The following is a 14,837-nucleotide window of genomic DNA, read 5'->3' on the forward strand; positions in this document are numbered from 1 at the left end:
CAATCTAATTAAGATTAATGTTACTGTTATATTGCAGTGCATCTTCACTGATCACTGAGTCCAAAACAAGTTCTATTAATATTTAACTAAATTTTGCCACACTGAATCTTAATACTAGTTTGCTTTATTACATTACAGTCACCATATTCATCCCTTTTAGAATGTGAAATTGCTTAGAGGTACATGAAAGTATACTGAATCAGAAAACAGACCAGCTTGTCCAAGGCCAGTCTAGATAGTCGACATTTTTGCACTTTCGTTGCTCCCAAGACAGCTATACCACATTCTCAGTGTTCTTGAGTGAGTGGTTTAGGCAAATGAGAACAACACCATCAAGTAGTAGTCAGATGAAAAGTGATTGCATGGTAATGAAATGGTGATAGTAGGGAGAAATTTTGGCTTTGTGCTAGATAGCCAGGTCTCCTACTGTAGAATCAAAAATACAGGCATTCACCAACCTGCTACAGTATGCAGGATTTTATAACAATTTATTATGCACTTTTGTATTACGTGGAATATGGAAGGCTCCATATGTTTAAGCCCATAAAGTCCCAGCTTATTAGTTCATCTTCAGTAAGCGCTTTATCCTGAACAGGGCCATGGAGGATCCAGAGCCTATCCCGGCAACACTGGGTGCAATGTGGGAGGAATCACCCCAGATCAGACAGATTATTACTTATACAGTTATTTATCTTAATGGTGACACAGTGGTGCAGTATGATCCTGAGCCTGGGTTATTATCTGTGTGAAGGTTATGTGAATGTTCTCACCACTTCGGCTTGGTTTCGTCCAGGCTCTGTGCTTTCCTTCTGCCTCCCAAAAACATATGAGCAGATGGATTGGCTATGGAGTGATATGTGTGCATGGTGCCCTGGCATGCCATCCATGCAGTGTCCCTGCCCCCCAGAATATAGGCACCGGATCCAGTGCAACCCCAAACCAGGAAAAGGCGCTTACTGAAAGTGAGTGAGTAAGTAAGTGAGTAGCTATGAATTATTCTGTAACTACATTGAAAGTATAAGAAAAGTATACCATTGCCAAACTGAGCAATTTGGTGAGAAGTCTGCACCCATCAACGGATTCTGAGAGTTTAAGGGGTTAAATTGTTACAAGGAATGGAGAGTGATTATTCAGTGGGTTTTCCCTTTGAACGAAAATTAGAAAGCACACGTATAATACAAACCTAGATGTGGACTTTCAAAGGCTTGAATGAGACAGGGATGTCACATCAGCTAACTTCTCAATTTATCAGTTTTAGAAAACCCTAGAAACCAAAATGTGATTGGCGTGGGTGAAAGTCTCAGAGTAAAATAGGGACAGGGAGTGCAGGAGGGAGAGAGAAAAAGTGTGTGTGTGTGTGTGTGTGAGTGAGTGAGTGTGAGAGAGTGAGAGAGAGAGAGAGAGAGAGAGAGAGAGACTCACGGATAAGGCTGAGGTATGGAAAGTCCTTGGCCTAAAAAAATGAGATCAGTCCAATGCTCAAGTGCGCGCCTGCACGGGAGCGCGCTCAGTTCAAGCATAAACTACTGCAAACGCTCAGTTGCTCACTGCCGTCTCCATTCTTTCAGTGTACGCTTAAAGGTTGCTACAAGTCATGTCATACCCTAATAATGAATTAATGACCAGTGTAAGAATAGTGACCCTGAATGAGCACTGCAACACCGAACGCCAACACCATAGGTGCTCTTTAAAGATCGCATAAGCAAGACAGAAATAATAAACTAACAAAGAAAAACTCAGTTATTAATCACACCAGCAGTCACATAGGCTATGTTAGTATAAACTAACATTTCATTATTATCGCCAAGCTATCTTTAACCTACCTTTTAACACGCTCCGGTATTTACCTTACGTCATAAAAATCCCGCGTCTGTGAATACTGTATGCGTCATGGTAATTAGACACAGGTTGAACCGGCAGAATGCTTCTCTCATCCATACAACACGCTGTCCAGAGCTCGTCCCCGTGGCATATGGTTTCACTTACACGCATGCGGCACTGTAGCTACTACTGTACTGTACTTACACAGAGAGGCATTACAGCACTCATTAGAAAATTCCTGCAAATAATTCTCACACACAGATGTGTGACTCCAGATGTGGAGCAGATACTGTACAGTCACAACACATTCACGCTTTTAGCTCTACAGCTGGAACATCTGTGCAAAGGGCGGAACTCCTGACATGCAGCTTACAGTATAGGATTGAGTAAAAGCGTGCTTCAGATCACGACAAACACACACACACACACACACACACACACACACACACACACACACAAAGAGAGGGTTAAACAGAATTCACGAACTCACCCTTTCCAAAGAGGCTAGAGGATCCTGCCAGCACAGCCGAGATCCTCACAGCAGAGATGTCCAGTTTAAAAAAACCCTGCTCTCTCTCTCTCTCTCTCTCTCTCTGTTTCTCTCTCTCTCTCTCTCTCTCTCTCTCTCTCTCTCTCCTCGGGTGCGCATATTTTCCCGCTCTTCTTTCTTTCTGCGCACTCTCTACTCCCCATACTGAAGTGATGCAGTAAGCTAAGGTAACCAACCAGAGATGAAGGAAATAAAGGAAGTGAATGATTCTCCACTTTAATGTCTGCCACTGACTTATAAGATGCTAAGATCTTATTCTCTAACTGGTTAGCAGATTTATTTTTTATTTTTTCGGGTGGGGGGGGGGGGGGGGGGGGGTCGGGGGGTGTTGGAAGAAGACTGCAGTGCACCTGTCCACAGATCAATGCTTTTCTCACGGTATAAAAGCACAAACCATGCGTCACGGATTCACACATCCAGAAACATCAGCTGCACACGGAGAATCAGAGGGCAGGGGGAAATTTCACACCCCCTGGCCCTGACTGGGACAAATTTAATTCTCCCGGCAAATTTCATTCCCTTTGTCTACTCAGGACGCTAAGTGAGTAGCAACTACCTGGAGGACCTGGACTCAAGCAGGCATGGGAGAACTCACACAGAACTTGAACACTAACAGAAACCCAAGCTCAGGATCAAACTAGGACCTTGGAGATGTGCCGCTTCCATTATCACTTGTAATCAGAAGTGATCAAAATCTCTCTTATACACACTTAAAACCAAGCGTAACAGTATAAATACATGTGTGTATATACAGTACAGTTTACACCCGCTTTAATGTATAGTTTCTCTCTTTTTCTTTTTTTTTCTCTCTCTCTTCTTTTCTCTTGGGTTTTGTCCTTGGTCCCTGATGAGGAAATCTTGTATTTTTAGAAGCTATATCAATAGCATATGGTACACTCTGACCTCAAGCAGATTGAGATCTTAAGATATTACAAGATGTACATAGCTTTAGATACAAGAAGAAGATCTGTCAAGATTTGTCAGTTATTTGCTGAAATTGCTTAATTTATTCACAGTGTAGTCATGCTGTCTTACAGTATGCCTTTGTCCAGACACATGCTCACAGAGATGAATACACACATCTAATGCTACTTATTTAAACATGTTTAACATGTTTAACAAGTGTCTTTATCTTATGACCAGTGAAGGAGGAAGAGTTTATATTTGATTATACAAATGCATTTTAAATGAACAGAAGAACTTGTGAAATTCAATAGGTAAATGGCTCAGAGGGTGACAAGCAGTTGAGAGGCAGGGACAGTTACAGTAAGGAGGTTATGTTGGAATTTAATAGGCATGGGAACTGAGGGTGTCCCATTATATCACTCCATGCCCTCCGGGAGCCAACCAGGATGAAGTGATAAGAGGAAGAAGAGACAGAGGGGGAGAGGTGAAATGGAGAGAAGCATAGAGAGGTGGTTTTGCTTTCTCGGCAGCCTCATCAGCAAGAATGTGTAAGTTAACTGTTTCAAACAGCAATGAAATACAGTGGCTAAAACAAAAAGACCTCACTAAAGAACATTGTTGAATCCTTTTGACATATTCGATTGTGGTTCACAACTACTGAGTATATTTTAACATACATTTTAACATACTCAACATATAACATTTTGCCTTGTAATTTTTGTGTAGTAGTTTGCTCTCTAACATCACAGTCCATGCCTGCTAGAATCTGAACAAGAGCTGCAGTAATCAGACAAGGTCAATAAAGCAATGTCATCAGTTATTTTGAGTTTGACAAAAGGCATGTGAGAGAAAGATTCTCTGGTTTGATGAAACCAAAACTCAACTTTATGGCCTTGGCACAAAGTATGACGTTTAGTGGAATCTCAACACTGATCATCACACTGAGAACACCATCTGCACAGTACAGCATGGTGGTGGTAGCATCATGTTGTGTGGATGCGTTTCATCTTCATTCAATCTGTCTGTCTATCCAGAAACAAGGTCATATCTAAAACCGTAGAGGGGAAAGTTGAACTCTTATGTGATTATTACATGTTATAATCAATCAAATAATGACAATTTCCCATTAATCAACATTTTATATTAATGATATACAGTGGGGTTCAAAAGTCTGAGAGCAAGAGCACTAGTGAAAATGCTTCTGTTTTGCATTCTTTTCTAATATAATACAACAGTTTTCATTACAAATTATATAATTGACAACAAATTGACTGAAAAGTAGAGCTTCTTAGTATTTGGTATGTCGTGTCCCCCCACCTTTTTTTTTTTTCTTTAATGACAGTATGCACTCAAGCTGGGATGGACTCCAAAAGTTTGTGCAAAATCATATGAACCATTTTATCAGGCATGAGGAAAATCTGACCTTTTGTACAAAGCAGTTTTTTCTAATATAATACAACAGTTTTCATTACAAATTATATAATTGACAACAAATTGACTGAAAAGTAGAGCTTCTTAGTATTTGGTATGTCATGTCCCCCCACCTTTTTTTTTTTTCTTTAATGACAGTATGCACTCAAGCTGGGATGGACTCCAAAAGTTTGTGCAAAATCATATGAACCATTTTATCAGGCATGAGGAAAATCTGACCTTTTGTACAAAGCAGTTTTTTCTAATATAATACAACAGTTTTCATTACAAATTATATAATTGACAACAAATTGACTGAAAAGTAGAGCTTCTTAGTATTTGGTATGTCGTGTCCCCCCACCTTTTTTTTTTTTCTTTAATGACAGTATGCACTCAAGCTGGGATGGACTCCAAAAGTTTGTGCAAAATCATATGAACCATTTTATCAGGCATGAGGAAAATCTGACCTTTTGTACAAAGCAGTTAACATGGTCAATATCACTAATTTGCTTACATTTAAATAGGGAACCAAAAATAGTGCGGGATCTTGAATATTAAATATTCAAGATATTGAACATTTATTTTCTTTCTTTTTAGATATTTCAAAATTCTAAAACCGTCTGTTTATTTCCAATTTTAAATAATAATAATAAAAAAATAGATTTTCAATGTGGTCTCAGACTTTTGGACCCCACTGTAGGTCTTGTGTCTTTCAGATGTTTCCTTATGGCTCAAGTCTGTAAAAGTAAATTAGAAGAGACAATTAGAAAAGTAAATTAGAAGTTGTTCTTCAGATCTACTGTTTTCCTGTGTGTTGGCATGTCTATGCAATTGGAGTAAACTTCATAATCACTTCTTCTCTGGATTTCTGCCTTTGCAATTACATTTTCTGTACACTCATTTCATATGTATTGATTTACTTTGTCTTTTAGTTTCCTTTTGCTTTTACTCAAATATTTATTTTGCTGATTCAGATGGGGGTCACATCCTATCCCCTTTTACTCTTCTTATCCCAATTCCAGATCTTTCCTGTCTTTGCCTCTTCACTTCTCTCCTGCCTTTTACGATTCTCTTTCTGTCAGCTCTCCTCTCTTCCACTCACTTCTCCTCCTCTCCCTTTTTCCCTCCAGTCATATCTCCTCCACTCATCTTTCCTCCCTTCTCCTCTCCTCTGTTCTATATGGACACCATGTCTTGCTGCAGTTCTGCTGCATGTCAGTGGAGGCTTAGGTTGTGAAGCTGGATAGTTTTAGATTCTTTTCCAGGTCAGCTTTTCTGACTCAAACCAGGCCAGGCCTGAAACTGCACGCACTGTGCAGACAGCCTATAGAGTCTCCCTAACCTCATTCACAGCCTCAAAACTAAACATATACACACACAAGCCTGAAAATTCACTCCAAATTTATAATGCAATCCATCATCTGCTGATCTTTTTAGGTGATGTTACTTACTTGTCTAAAATTAAGCTACAGCCACAATGCAATGTAAAATGTTTTAATGAATGAATTACTTTAGTTTTTTACTATAATTATTTTTTTCATACTAGAGAATCCACTTACACGTCACTGTTACCAAGAAATGTTTCTTGAATACTTTTTGGTAAATCTGATTAAATTGTAGTGATTATCATTCAAATAGCAGAGTTTATGTGTTTGAATGAAAATTATATTTTAAAATATGACATAATTGTGCCATTACAGGAAATAACGAATGATGGGGTGGTGTGATGCATCACTATAGAAACAATAGAGTATTCAAATGAGCACTTTAATGTAAACCAGTGATTATGCATTATAGCCAGCACTATGGTCAGAGCCGTACTGTTATATAAAATTTTTCAACACCTTCTGACCAGTCAGATTCAAGAATTCAACAGTGCTATAATACAGTATGTAATAATTGTGTTGATTGATAGACTCAGAAAAAGCCTACTTAGTTAGCTACACAGCACAATCACCAGTGCTTATTATGACCTATATGGATAGTGATTTTTTTTTGAAGGTCTAACTGATCTAATTTATTCTCTTACCTTCTCTTACCTTATCTAATAAGCTCCTTCCAGATTTTTACAGAACAATTTAGCACTAGAATTCAGACTTAATTGGTCACCAGTCACTTTTTGTGATTTTTGTTTTTTTACTTAACTAGAATTCCTTTCATTTTTTCAAACAATAGTATTTTTAAACAATAGTCACTTCAAAGCATATATGTATTTTAATATATTTCCTGTATACAGAGATTTGTTAAGCATATACACTTTAATTCATACATACATTTGCTTGCATGACAGATATTTCTGAAGAGAACAAGCAAAAAAGTTGATCATCAATACACATTTGTTGTATATTTGTTATATTTGGACACCACAATACATTTTATACCTCCTTATCACTTATGGTATTAAAAACAATATAAGATGAAATGAGGTTGTCAGTATAGCATGAGCTGCGCAATTCTTCTAAAATCCTTTGCACGAAAATGAAGGCATCAGCTTCAGACATCAAAATACTATGATCATCTGTAACTAGTATTCTCAACATGAAAATGAAATATTAACTATTAACTGACTTTAACTTAACTAGTGACTTAAAGAAGCTATTCCATTGGTTTTCCTGCCACTGTGAAAAATAATTTCCAGATATAACATTATTCTAAGTATTCCATTAGATTTATGGAAATACCTTTAATCTCTGTGCTGAGAGATTAAGCATATTATACAACAATATTTCACTGGGTAGTTAAGAACAGTATTTAAGAAGGCGTAGCATGGTGAAGATACAGCTTTCTAGGAAATTAAATAAAACATGCTTCTCCCTAATGGCTGGGAATCATGAAGGTTGGATTCCTGGAGAATAGCTTGTGTGATGACTTATGGTCTGCATGCCAATGTCAATTGGAAGCTATAATGGCTCAAACCAAACTTGTTAGCATCATGTGCTAACTCTTCCAGTAATATAAATTTTGCCATTGCCTACAGCTACCATCTGCACAGACCAGTACATCCTCCTTTTATACAGCAGCATTTCATCTTAATTGAACAACTAGCTTTATTTGTCTTAAAATGGATTTGGGTTGACTTGCTATCTATATTTACACTGACGGCATAATCCGTATATATAAAAATGCAGTCACTCATTGCAAATTATAAGATTTGAAGCTGATCAATCAGGGTTTACATTTGTTAGTCTTCTTGTGTATAAATTTACACACAGACAGTTTGTGTACACGCTTGTACGAACGATTTACAAATGAGTCAATTCATATTCACCTTCGTAAATGAGGCCTATTGGGAAGAACAGGAAACTAAAAGGATGAAGCATGTGCAGGGTTATATAAGTTTTACAACCTCAATTTCAAAAAAGTTGGGACGCTGTGTAAAATGTAAATACATGTAAATAAAAACAGAATGCAATGATTTGCAAATCTCATAAACCCATATATATACCCATATATTATTCACAATAGAACATAGAAACATGGTATGTGCCTATGGATTGGGCAGCTTGCACATCTGGAAAGGCACCATCAATGCTGAAAGTTATATACAGGTTTTAGAGGAACATATGCTTCCATCCAGATTCCATCCCATTTTTACTTCTGAGAGACTCTGCTTCTCTAAGATATTATTTTTTTTTAATACCCAATCATGTTACTGACCTGTTGCCAATGAACCTAATTAGTTGCAAAATGTTCCTCCAGCTGTTTCTTTTTAGTAACACATACATTTCCAGCCTTTTGTTGCCCCTGTCCCAACTTTTTTGTTGTGGCCATGAAATTCAAAATTACCTTATGTTTTTCTAAAATGGTACATTTCCTGTTTAAACATTTTTATGTTTTCTACGTTCTATTGTGAATAACATGGGGTTATGAGATTTGCAAATTATTGCATTCTCTTTTTATTTACATTTATTTACATTTTACACAGCATCCCAACTTTTTTGGAATTGGGGTTGTATAATAAGGCATCACACCAGCTATAAACATGAGCAAACATATAAGAATATTAACTCAATGACATGCAGTTAATCTCTTAAAAACTCCCATTGTGCTTGATGACAACTTACTGAATAATTAATGATTTAATGAGGATGAGTTAATGCTTCACTTATATTTTTGTGTCATTACTGTGATGAGCTGTATGGTCCCAGTATCAAAAATAAGACTACTGTATTTTGTCACATGCAAAAAGCTGGTTTAGGAACTAGAGAGGACTGCAAACAGCACTGGAGAGTGTGATGATACAGTATATTTAAAGTCTTTATCACTCAATCTGATAATATGATCACTTCTGTATGTGCTCTTTGAGAAGATTATATATCTATACCACTAGAGGGCCTGTGTGAAGAGAACAGTCTACAGTAGTGTGTTCATCAGACACGTATTGCTTTAAATCATGGAACAGAATGAATTTCCTTCTTTTTTTGTTTTTTTTCTGGATCTTTATCTTCTCTTGGAGAGAAACTGAGACATGCATATATGTAATGTTTATATCCAATTTCCTAAAGAGGTCATCTGTACAGGCCCAGCTAATTGAACATTGGCCACTTTACTGTACACTAGTGTGTTAGTAAAATATCCATTTTGAATAGTACTCAATGGAAAACACTGCATAATTCATGACTTTTGTGGAAGGTAGGTTTTGGGGATGTAGCAAAATCATAAATAGTTGCTAGTTCAGACAGGAGCATTGTTTGTTTGTGTTGTGTGATTTCAGACAGCAGTGAGAGGGCTGCCAGGAAAATCAGGGTTTATGTAGGTAAAGTCCTGGAAATCTTCCTGATCAATGGCTGCAAGAACATCTGGATCAGAGGGAGTCAGAGCTGCGGAGGCAGCCGTGAAAAACTTGTCAAAATTTTCTCCTTTTTTCCCTCCCTATAAAATAAAAGGGAATAAGCAGCTATTATGTGAAGCACAAATTTGCATACATACACATACAGTATACAGATACACAGCAGAGCTATTTTATTGTCAAAACCTGTCACCTCTAAATGCAAGGATGAGATCATAATTTTATGAATCACAATGCTGTACTCAGATTTTGTAAGTTTTCTGCTTGTGGTTGGCACTTTGCGATTCCTCATATTATAGCTACAAATCTTAATTTATATCTTTACAATGCTCATGATACAATAACAATTTTTTTAATGTTATGTTTTGAGGACGGTAATCTAAATGAATGACTGTAAAGAGTTGAGGAGGCTGGGTTGAAATAACAACTTGCAACTATATACAGTGTAAAATCACCACATTGTGTCCTGTGATCTGTGAACCAGCAGGATTTATTACTTGTAAGTCAGAAATGTATATTTGTGTTGAAGATGCAGGTTTATGAAATTGACTGCTACTTCTATTACTGATTTATAGTTTCTGTCTTTCTTCTTTTCTGTACAATTTCTTTTTGTCACATAAACAAACATGAAACTCAATTAAAGTACTGTATATTTTAATATGTGCAATATTGAAGTTAGATTTGGACACTACATAATGTACATGGTGAAGCGCACACACACACACACACACAAACACACACAGAGCACTGAGAGTTATATTATTGAGGGGAACTGACAGGCCTGGGCTTGAACGGTGGCTGAACCTCCAGTCTTTCCAGTCTGTCCCAGTCTATCCAACGGAAGAAAGGATGCTCACGTATCTCTCTCTCTGCAGCCTCTCCCCCACCCAGACGCTTCACTGGATTCTTGGTCAAGAGCTAGAGAGAGAGAGAGAGAAGGGAGAGAGAGAGAGAGAGAGAGAGAGAGAGAGAGAGAGACTGGTTCTCTAAATCCTAGCTCAAAATTGAAAGATTTGGTGCAGCAGACTCTGTAGACTTTGCATTTAAATTGGTTTGTGGAGATTAATTTTTTTTTTTTCATGTGCTTGAGTAACTGTGCAAGTAATATTATTTTTTTTAATTTTATTTTGGTTTTAAAAGCCCAGTGAAGTTCAATTATATTTCCTTCCTCACTCAAACGATTGCGTATTCATAGCCCACACAGTCAGTTGACTGGATTTAAGTTCATTTTAAATACATGGTTTAATATACTTTTAATAAAAGCAGAAGTAGATTACCCCTTTGCAAATGGCAACAGCCTCACGAGACAGAGTCTTGGGATACGATACGCTTTGCTCCATGATGGACTGAAACAGCTCCTCTTCATCGATCCCATCAAATGGAGGCTGAGAGAGAGTGAAAGTGTTATTATTGTTATTGTTATTTTTGGTTCGATCTTCATTCCTTTTTATGGGCATTTTTTTGATATAATTAAATTTGTTTGTTAATTACAGTTCCTCCCTTTCCCATGATGCTTTGGCAATCTTTTAACTATATAAGGTCATGCCAATAAACCTTATTGAAGTGAATTAAGTTAATCCATGCAGTAATAAACAATGGACAATATCTACACAACAGTAAGGAATCTTATACAGTAGTAATTCATTTTTATTTATTGTCTGGACTAAACTTAGTTTAAAATTAAGATTATAAAAAACTAAGTATGTTATTTTCAATGTCACTCTTGCCCATTCAGACATTTCATATGTTTATTACTGGATGGTACAGTATGAGTTATTATAGGAAAATGATCAACGATACAAGTAAATGCCAACAGTACCATCTGATAGTGGAAATTAACCTTAGAAAAGACAGAAATGCAGGGAGGCAACCTATCAGATTAACCACTGGTCATTTATAGTTAACCAGGAAGCCAACAGTAATCACTGAAATAGTTTCAGGAAGTATTTAAATAGCATTTTATAGTTGTTTTGAAAACACTTTATTATTACTTTAATTAATACATAATTAAGAGGTATGAACTAGTTATTAGTTATTCAGAATTTGACAATCAAAATATGTTTATAACAAATGTAAACATTAACAAGCATCAACAAATGTATTACGTTACTACAGTGTACAGTGTACCCTTACTATTTATTCTTTCATTGATAAGCAAATAAAACATTAATAAATGTTTAAAAAACATTTCAGATACAAAGAATCAGTGAGAAATATTCCTTTCTAATATAGACCTAACTTTATGTCATTCATCCAATGTGTATATAATATGTATTTGTTAACATGTAAACTATAGTCATACATATGGAGCTAAAAATCTTGTTAACAAATGTGTGTAGGCATGAATTCAATAGTTATAGATGTTTTTGCAGTATGAAACATAGAGCGGAAGCTGTTCATATGTAGGCTTGTAATCTATCAAAATATATGCATCCCAAGTTCCTGTGCATGTTAAAACAACATTGAGTGCATATACAAAAAATGCCTATTACATAATATTACAAACAAAATTTGTTCTACAAGAGTGACCATACCCACACTCAATAGAAATGCTATCTTTTAATCAATTAAAATGTACATTACTACATTATTTTTTCCCCCGAATGTATTAACTACACGTATGCTTATTTCCACAGAACTTGGATGGTGCTAAGGAAAAGAACCAATCAGAACCAAAACACTCGAGCCTACATTAATTAGTTAGCCAAGACATGTGTAACTGCTAAGTTGAATTGCTGTTTTTTCAAGTACATGGCATTGTACACTATAATCATGAGCAACTACATGAACTCTCATTTATAATTATTTGTTAATTTTCACATTTGAAATAAATTTTAGTTGTTAATGATCCAATAATACGGTATACACACATTAGCAACTAAATTAAGTATCATTCATAAGCAATGTTAATGTAAAAACAAACCATTTGTTTGTTCATCACTATTAAATGACTAGTTAATAAAGTATCCACACATTAACTGACATGAACAAACAAGACATGAAGTGTCATTTATAAAAATTCTGAATAAATAGTAATTGTTTATTCTATTGTTGATGTATTTATGAAAGTTATTATAAGGTGTTATTTTAACTTCTATAAGATACTATTTAAATGCTTACTGAACCTACTTAAGTGAACAGTTAGGTTAAATAAAAACTATACCAGTGGTTAATCTGATAGGTTGCCACCAGCATTTCCATCATTTCTAAGGTTCATTTGCCACTTCAGATGTTAGCTAATTTTTTTTGTTAGCAGATTTTTGCTCATTTACATGCAATAAACAATGATATGAACTATCATTTATAAATGTTTGTTTCATTGTCAAATTCATAATAATAATTATTTATTCATAGATATTTTATGGTGCATTATGTAAAGTTATTAGAACATAATTGGAGTGAGCATTACATGTTTTTCTCAAACAGTCTACTGTTTTTGAAAACACACAATAATCTGCATACATAAACTGTGTATAAACTGCATACACATTGTGTAAGACACCACATTCTTACTGTTTACACAGAATGTAATTAGTCAACCTAAACCCATACTCTGTATCCAGTCATTTACAGCTGACACAGAAATGCCCTCATGTGAGTTAATCATAGTTATATATAAGTTACTTAAATTGTGGATGAAATAGTACAACCCCAATTCTGAAAAGGTTGGGCCAGTATGAAAATACAAAAAAAGAGTCATTTGAAAATTCTATTCACCCTGTACTATATTGAAAACACATTATCAACACATTATTTGATGTTTTACTTTGTGAATTTAATTTATTTTGAAAATATACACTCATTTCAAATCTGATGATTGCAACACAATCCAAACAAGTTGGGACAGTCGACTGTTTACCACTGTGTAACATCATCTTTTCTTTTAATAACACTTATTAAGCGTTTGGGCGCTGAAGACACCAGTTGGTTAAGTTTAGCAAGCAGAACTTTTCCTTATTCATCCATTAAGCATTTCTTCAGCTGCGCAACTATACAGGGCCTTTGTTGCCTTATTTTGTGCTTTATAATGCGCCACACATTCTCACTCGGAGACAGGTCAGGACTGCAGTCAGGCCATACTCGCACCCGCACTCTCTGCTTACGCAACCATGCTCTTGTAATCTGGGAAGAATGTGGTTTGTCGTTGTCCTGCTCTGGATGGCAGCATATGTTGCTCCAAAATGTATAGATATCTTTCTGCATTAATGGCGTCCTCATAGATGTGCAAGTTACCCATGCCATGGAAACCGACACACCCCCATACGAGGACAGACACTGGCTTTTGGACCTGACTCTGATAAAAGCTTGGATGGTCTTTTTCCTTTTTGGTCCGGAGAACACGACGGCTGTTTTGTCCAAAAACTATTTGAAATGTTGACTCGTCTGACCACCAAACACGATTCCACTGTGTTACTGTCCATCTCAGATGAGACCGAGCCCATAAAAGTTGGCAGCGCTTCTGGATAGTGTTGATGTATGGCTTCTGCTTTGCATAGTAAAGCCTTAACTTGCATCTGTGGATGAAGCAGCGAATGGTGTTGACTGACAAAGGTTTACCAAAGTATTCCCAAGCCCATGTCAGGAAATCCATTAAATACTCAAGACGGTTTTTAAGACAGTGACGTCTGAAGGATAAGAGATCACGTGCTTCAGAAATGGTTTTTGGCCTTGCCCTTTATGTCCTGAGATTTGACCGGATTCCTTGAATCTTTTAATTATATTGTGTACTGTAGAAGGTGAAATGCACAAAATCCTACCGATTTGTCTTTGGGGAATGTTGTTCCCAGAGTGTTGAAATATTCGCTGACACATCTGTTGGCAGATTGGCGAGCCTCGACCCATCCTTGCTCTTGAAGGACTAGACCTTTTTTGGAGGCTCCTTATATACTATGATTAGACAACTGACTCACCTGTTTCACATCACCTTCTTATTTCAACTTGTCACATCACTATTAGTTTTCAATTGCCCCTGTCCCAACTTTTTTTTGTCTTTATACATTTTTTTGTTTAAATACAACTCAAAGTACATTTACAAATCACTCCACTTTGTTTTTATGAGCATTTTCCATACTGTCCAAACTTTTTCGGAATTGGGGCTGTAGATGCAAACAGCTTAAAAGGCTAAGCACTATAGAAATAAACAAACTATTGCCAAACTAGTGCTATTACTGTCTAATGCTTTCTTTCTTGTGTTGTACAGTAACTGCTACCTTCACTGCTACTGTATTACTGCTTTCAATCATTTAAACAGAACTGGCAAAAAATGTATTTACACTTTCTAGATAATCACAGCATAGTTAGTACCTGTAACACTGCCAGCTTAAGACATATTCAAACCTGAGTAGAGAAAACAACTAAACG

The 14,837-nt window shown here is 36.3% G+C and overlaps 2 protein-coding genes across 3 annotated transcripts in view; both read right to left on the bottom strand.

Annotated features, from left to right (window-relative positions):
• cacng7b (calcium channel, voltage-dependent, gamma subunit 7b) overlaps positions 1–2,671 on the bottom strand; it is a 31,728-nt gene extending 29,057 nt beyond the window's left edge. Inside the window, exon 1 of one of the 2 annotated variants that reach the window (XM_053626064.1) lies at positions 2,312–2,671. The gene's annotated coding sequence lies outside the window, so the exon portion shown is untranslated. Of the gene's footprint in view, positions 1–1,823; positions 2,274–2,311 lie in introns of those variants that run through there. The other variant, XM_053626068.1, reaches the window with a different exon arrangement.
• Positions 2,672–9,361: 6,690 nt separating this feature from the next.
• prkcg (protein kinase C, gamma) overlaps positions 9,362–14,837 on the bottom strand; it is a 45,359-nt gene continuing 39,883 nt past the window's right edge. Inside the window, exons 15-17 of the mRNA XM_053626078.1 lie at positions 10,754–10,861; positions 10,254–10,394; positions 9,362–9,559 (exon numbers count right to left, since the gene is read on the bottom strand). Coding sequence (XP_053482053.1) covers positions 9,398–9,559; positions 10,254–10,394; positions 10,754–10,861 — 411 coding nt within the window. The 3' untranslated portion in view covers positions 9,362–9,397. The remainder of the gene's footprint in view (positions 9,560–10,253; positions 10,395–10,753; positions 10,862–14,837) is intronic.

Source organism: Ictalurus furcatus, chromosome 1 (assembly GCF_023375685.1).
Source record: "Ictalurus furcatus strain D&B chromosome 1, Billie_1.0, whole genome shotgun sequence".
NCBI lineage: Eukaryota > Metazoa > Chordata > Actinopteri > Siluriformes > Ictaluridae > Ictalurus > Ictalurus furcatus.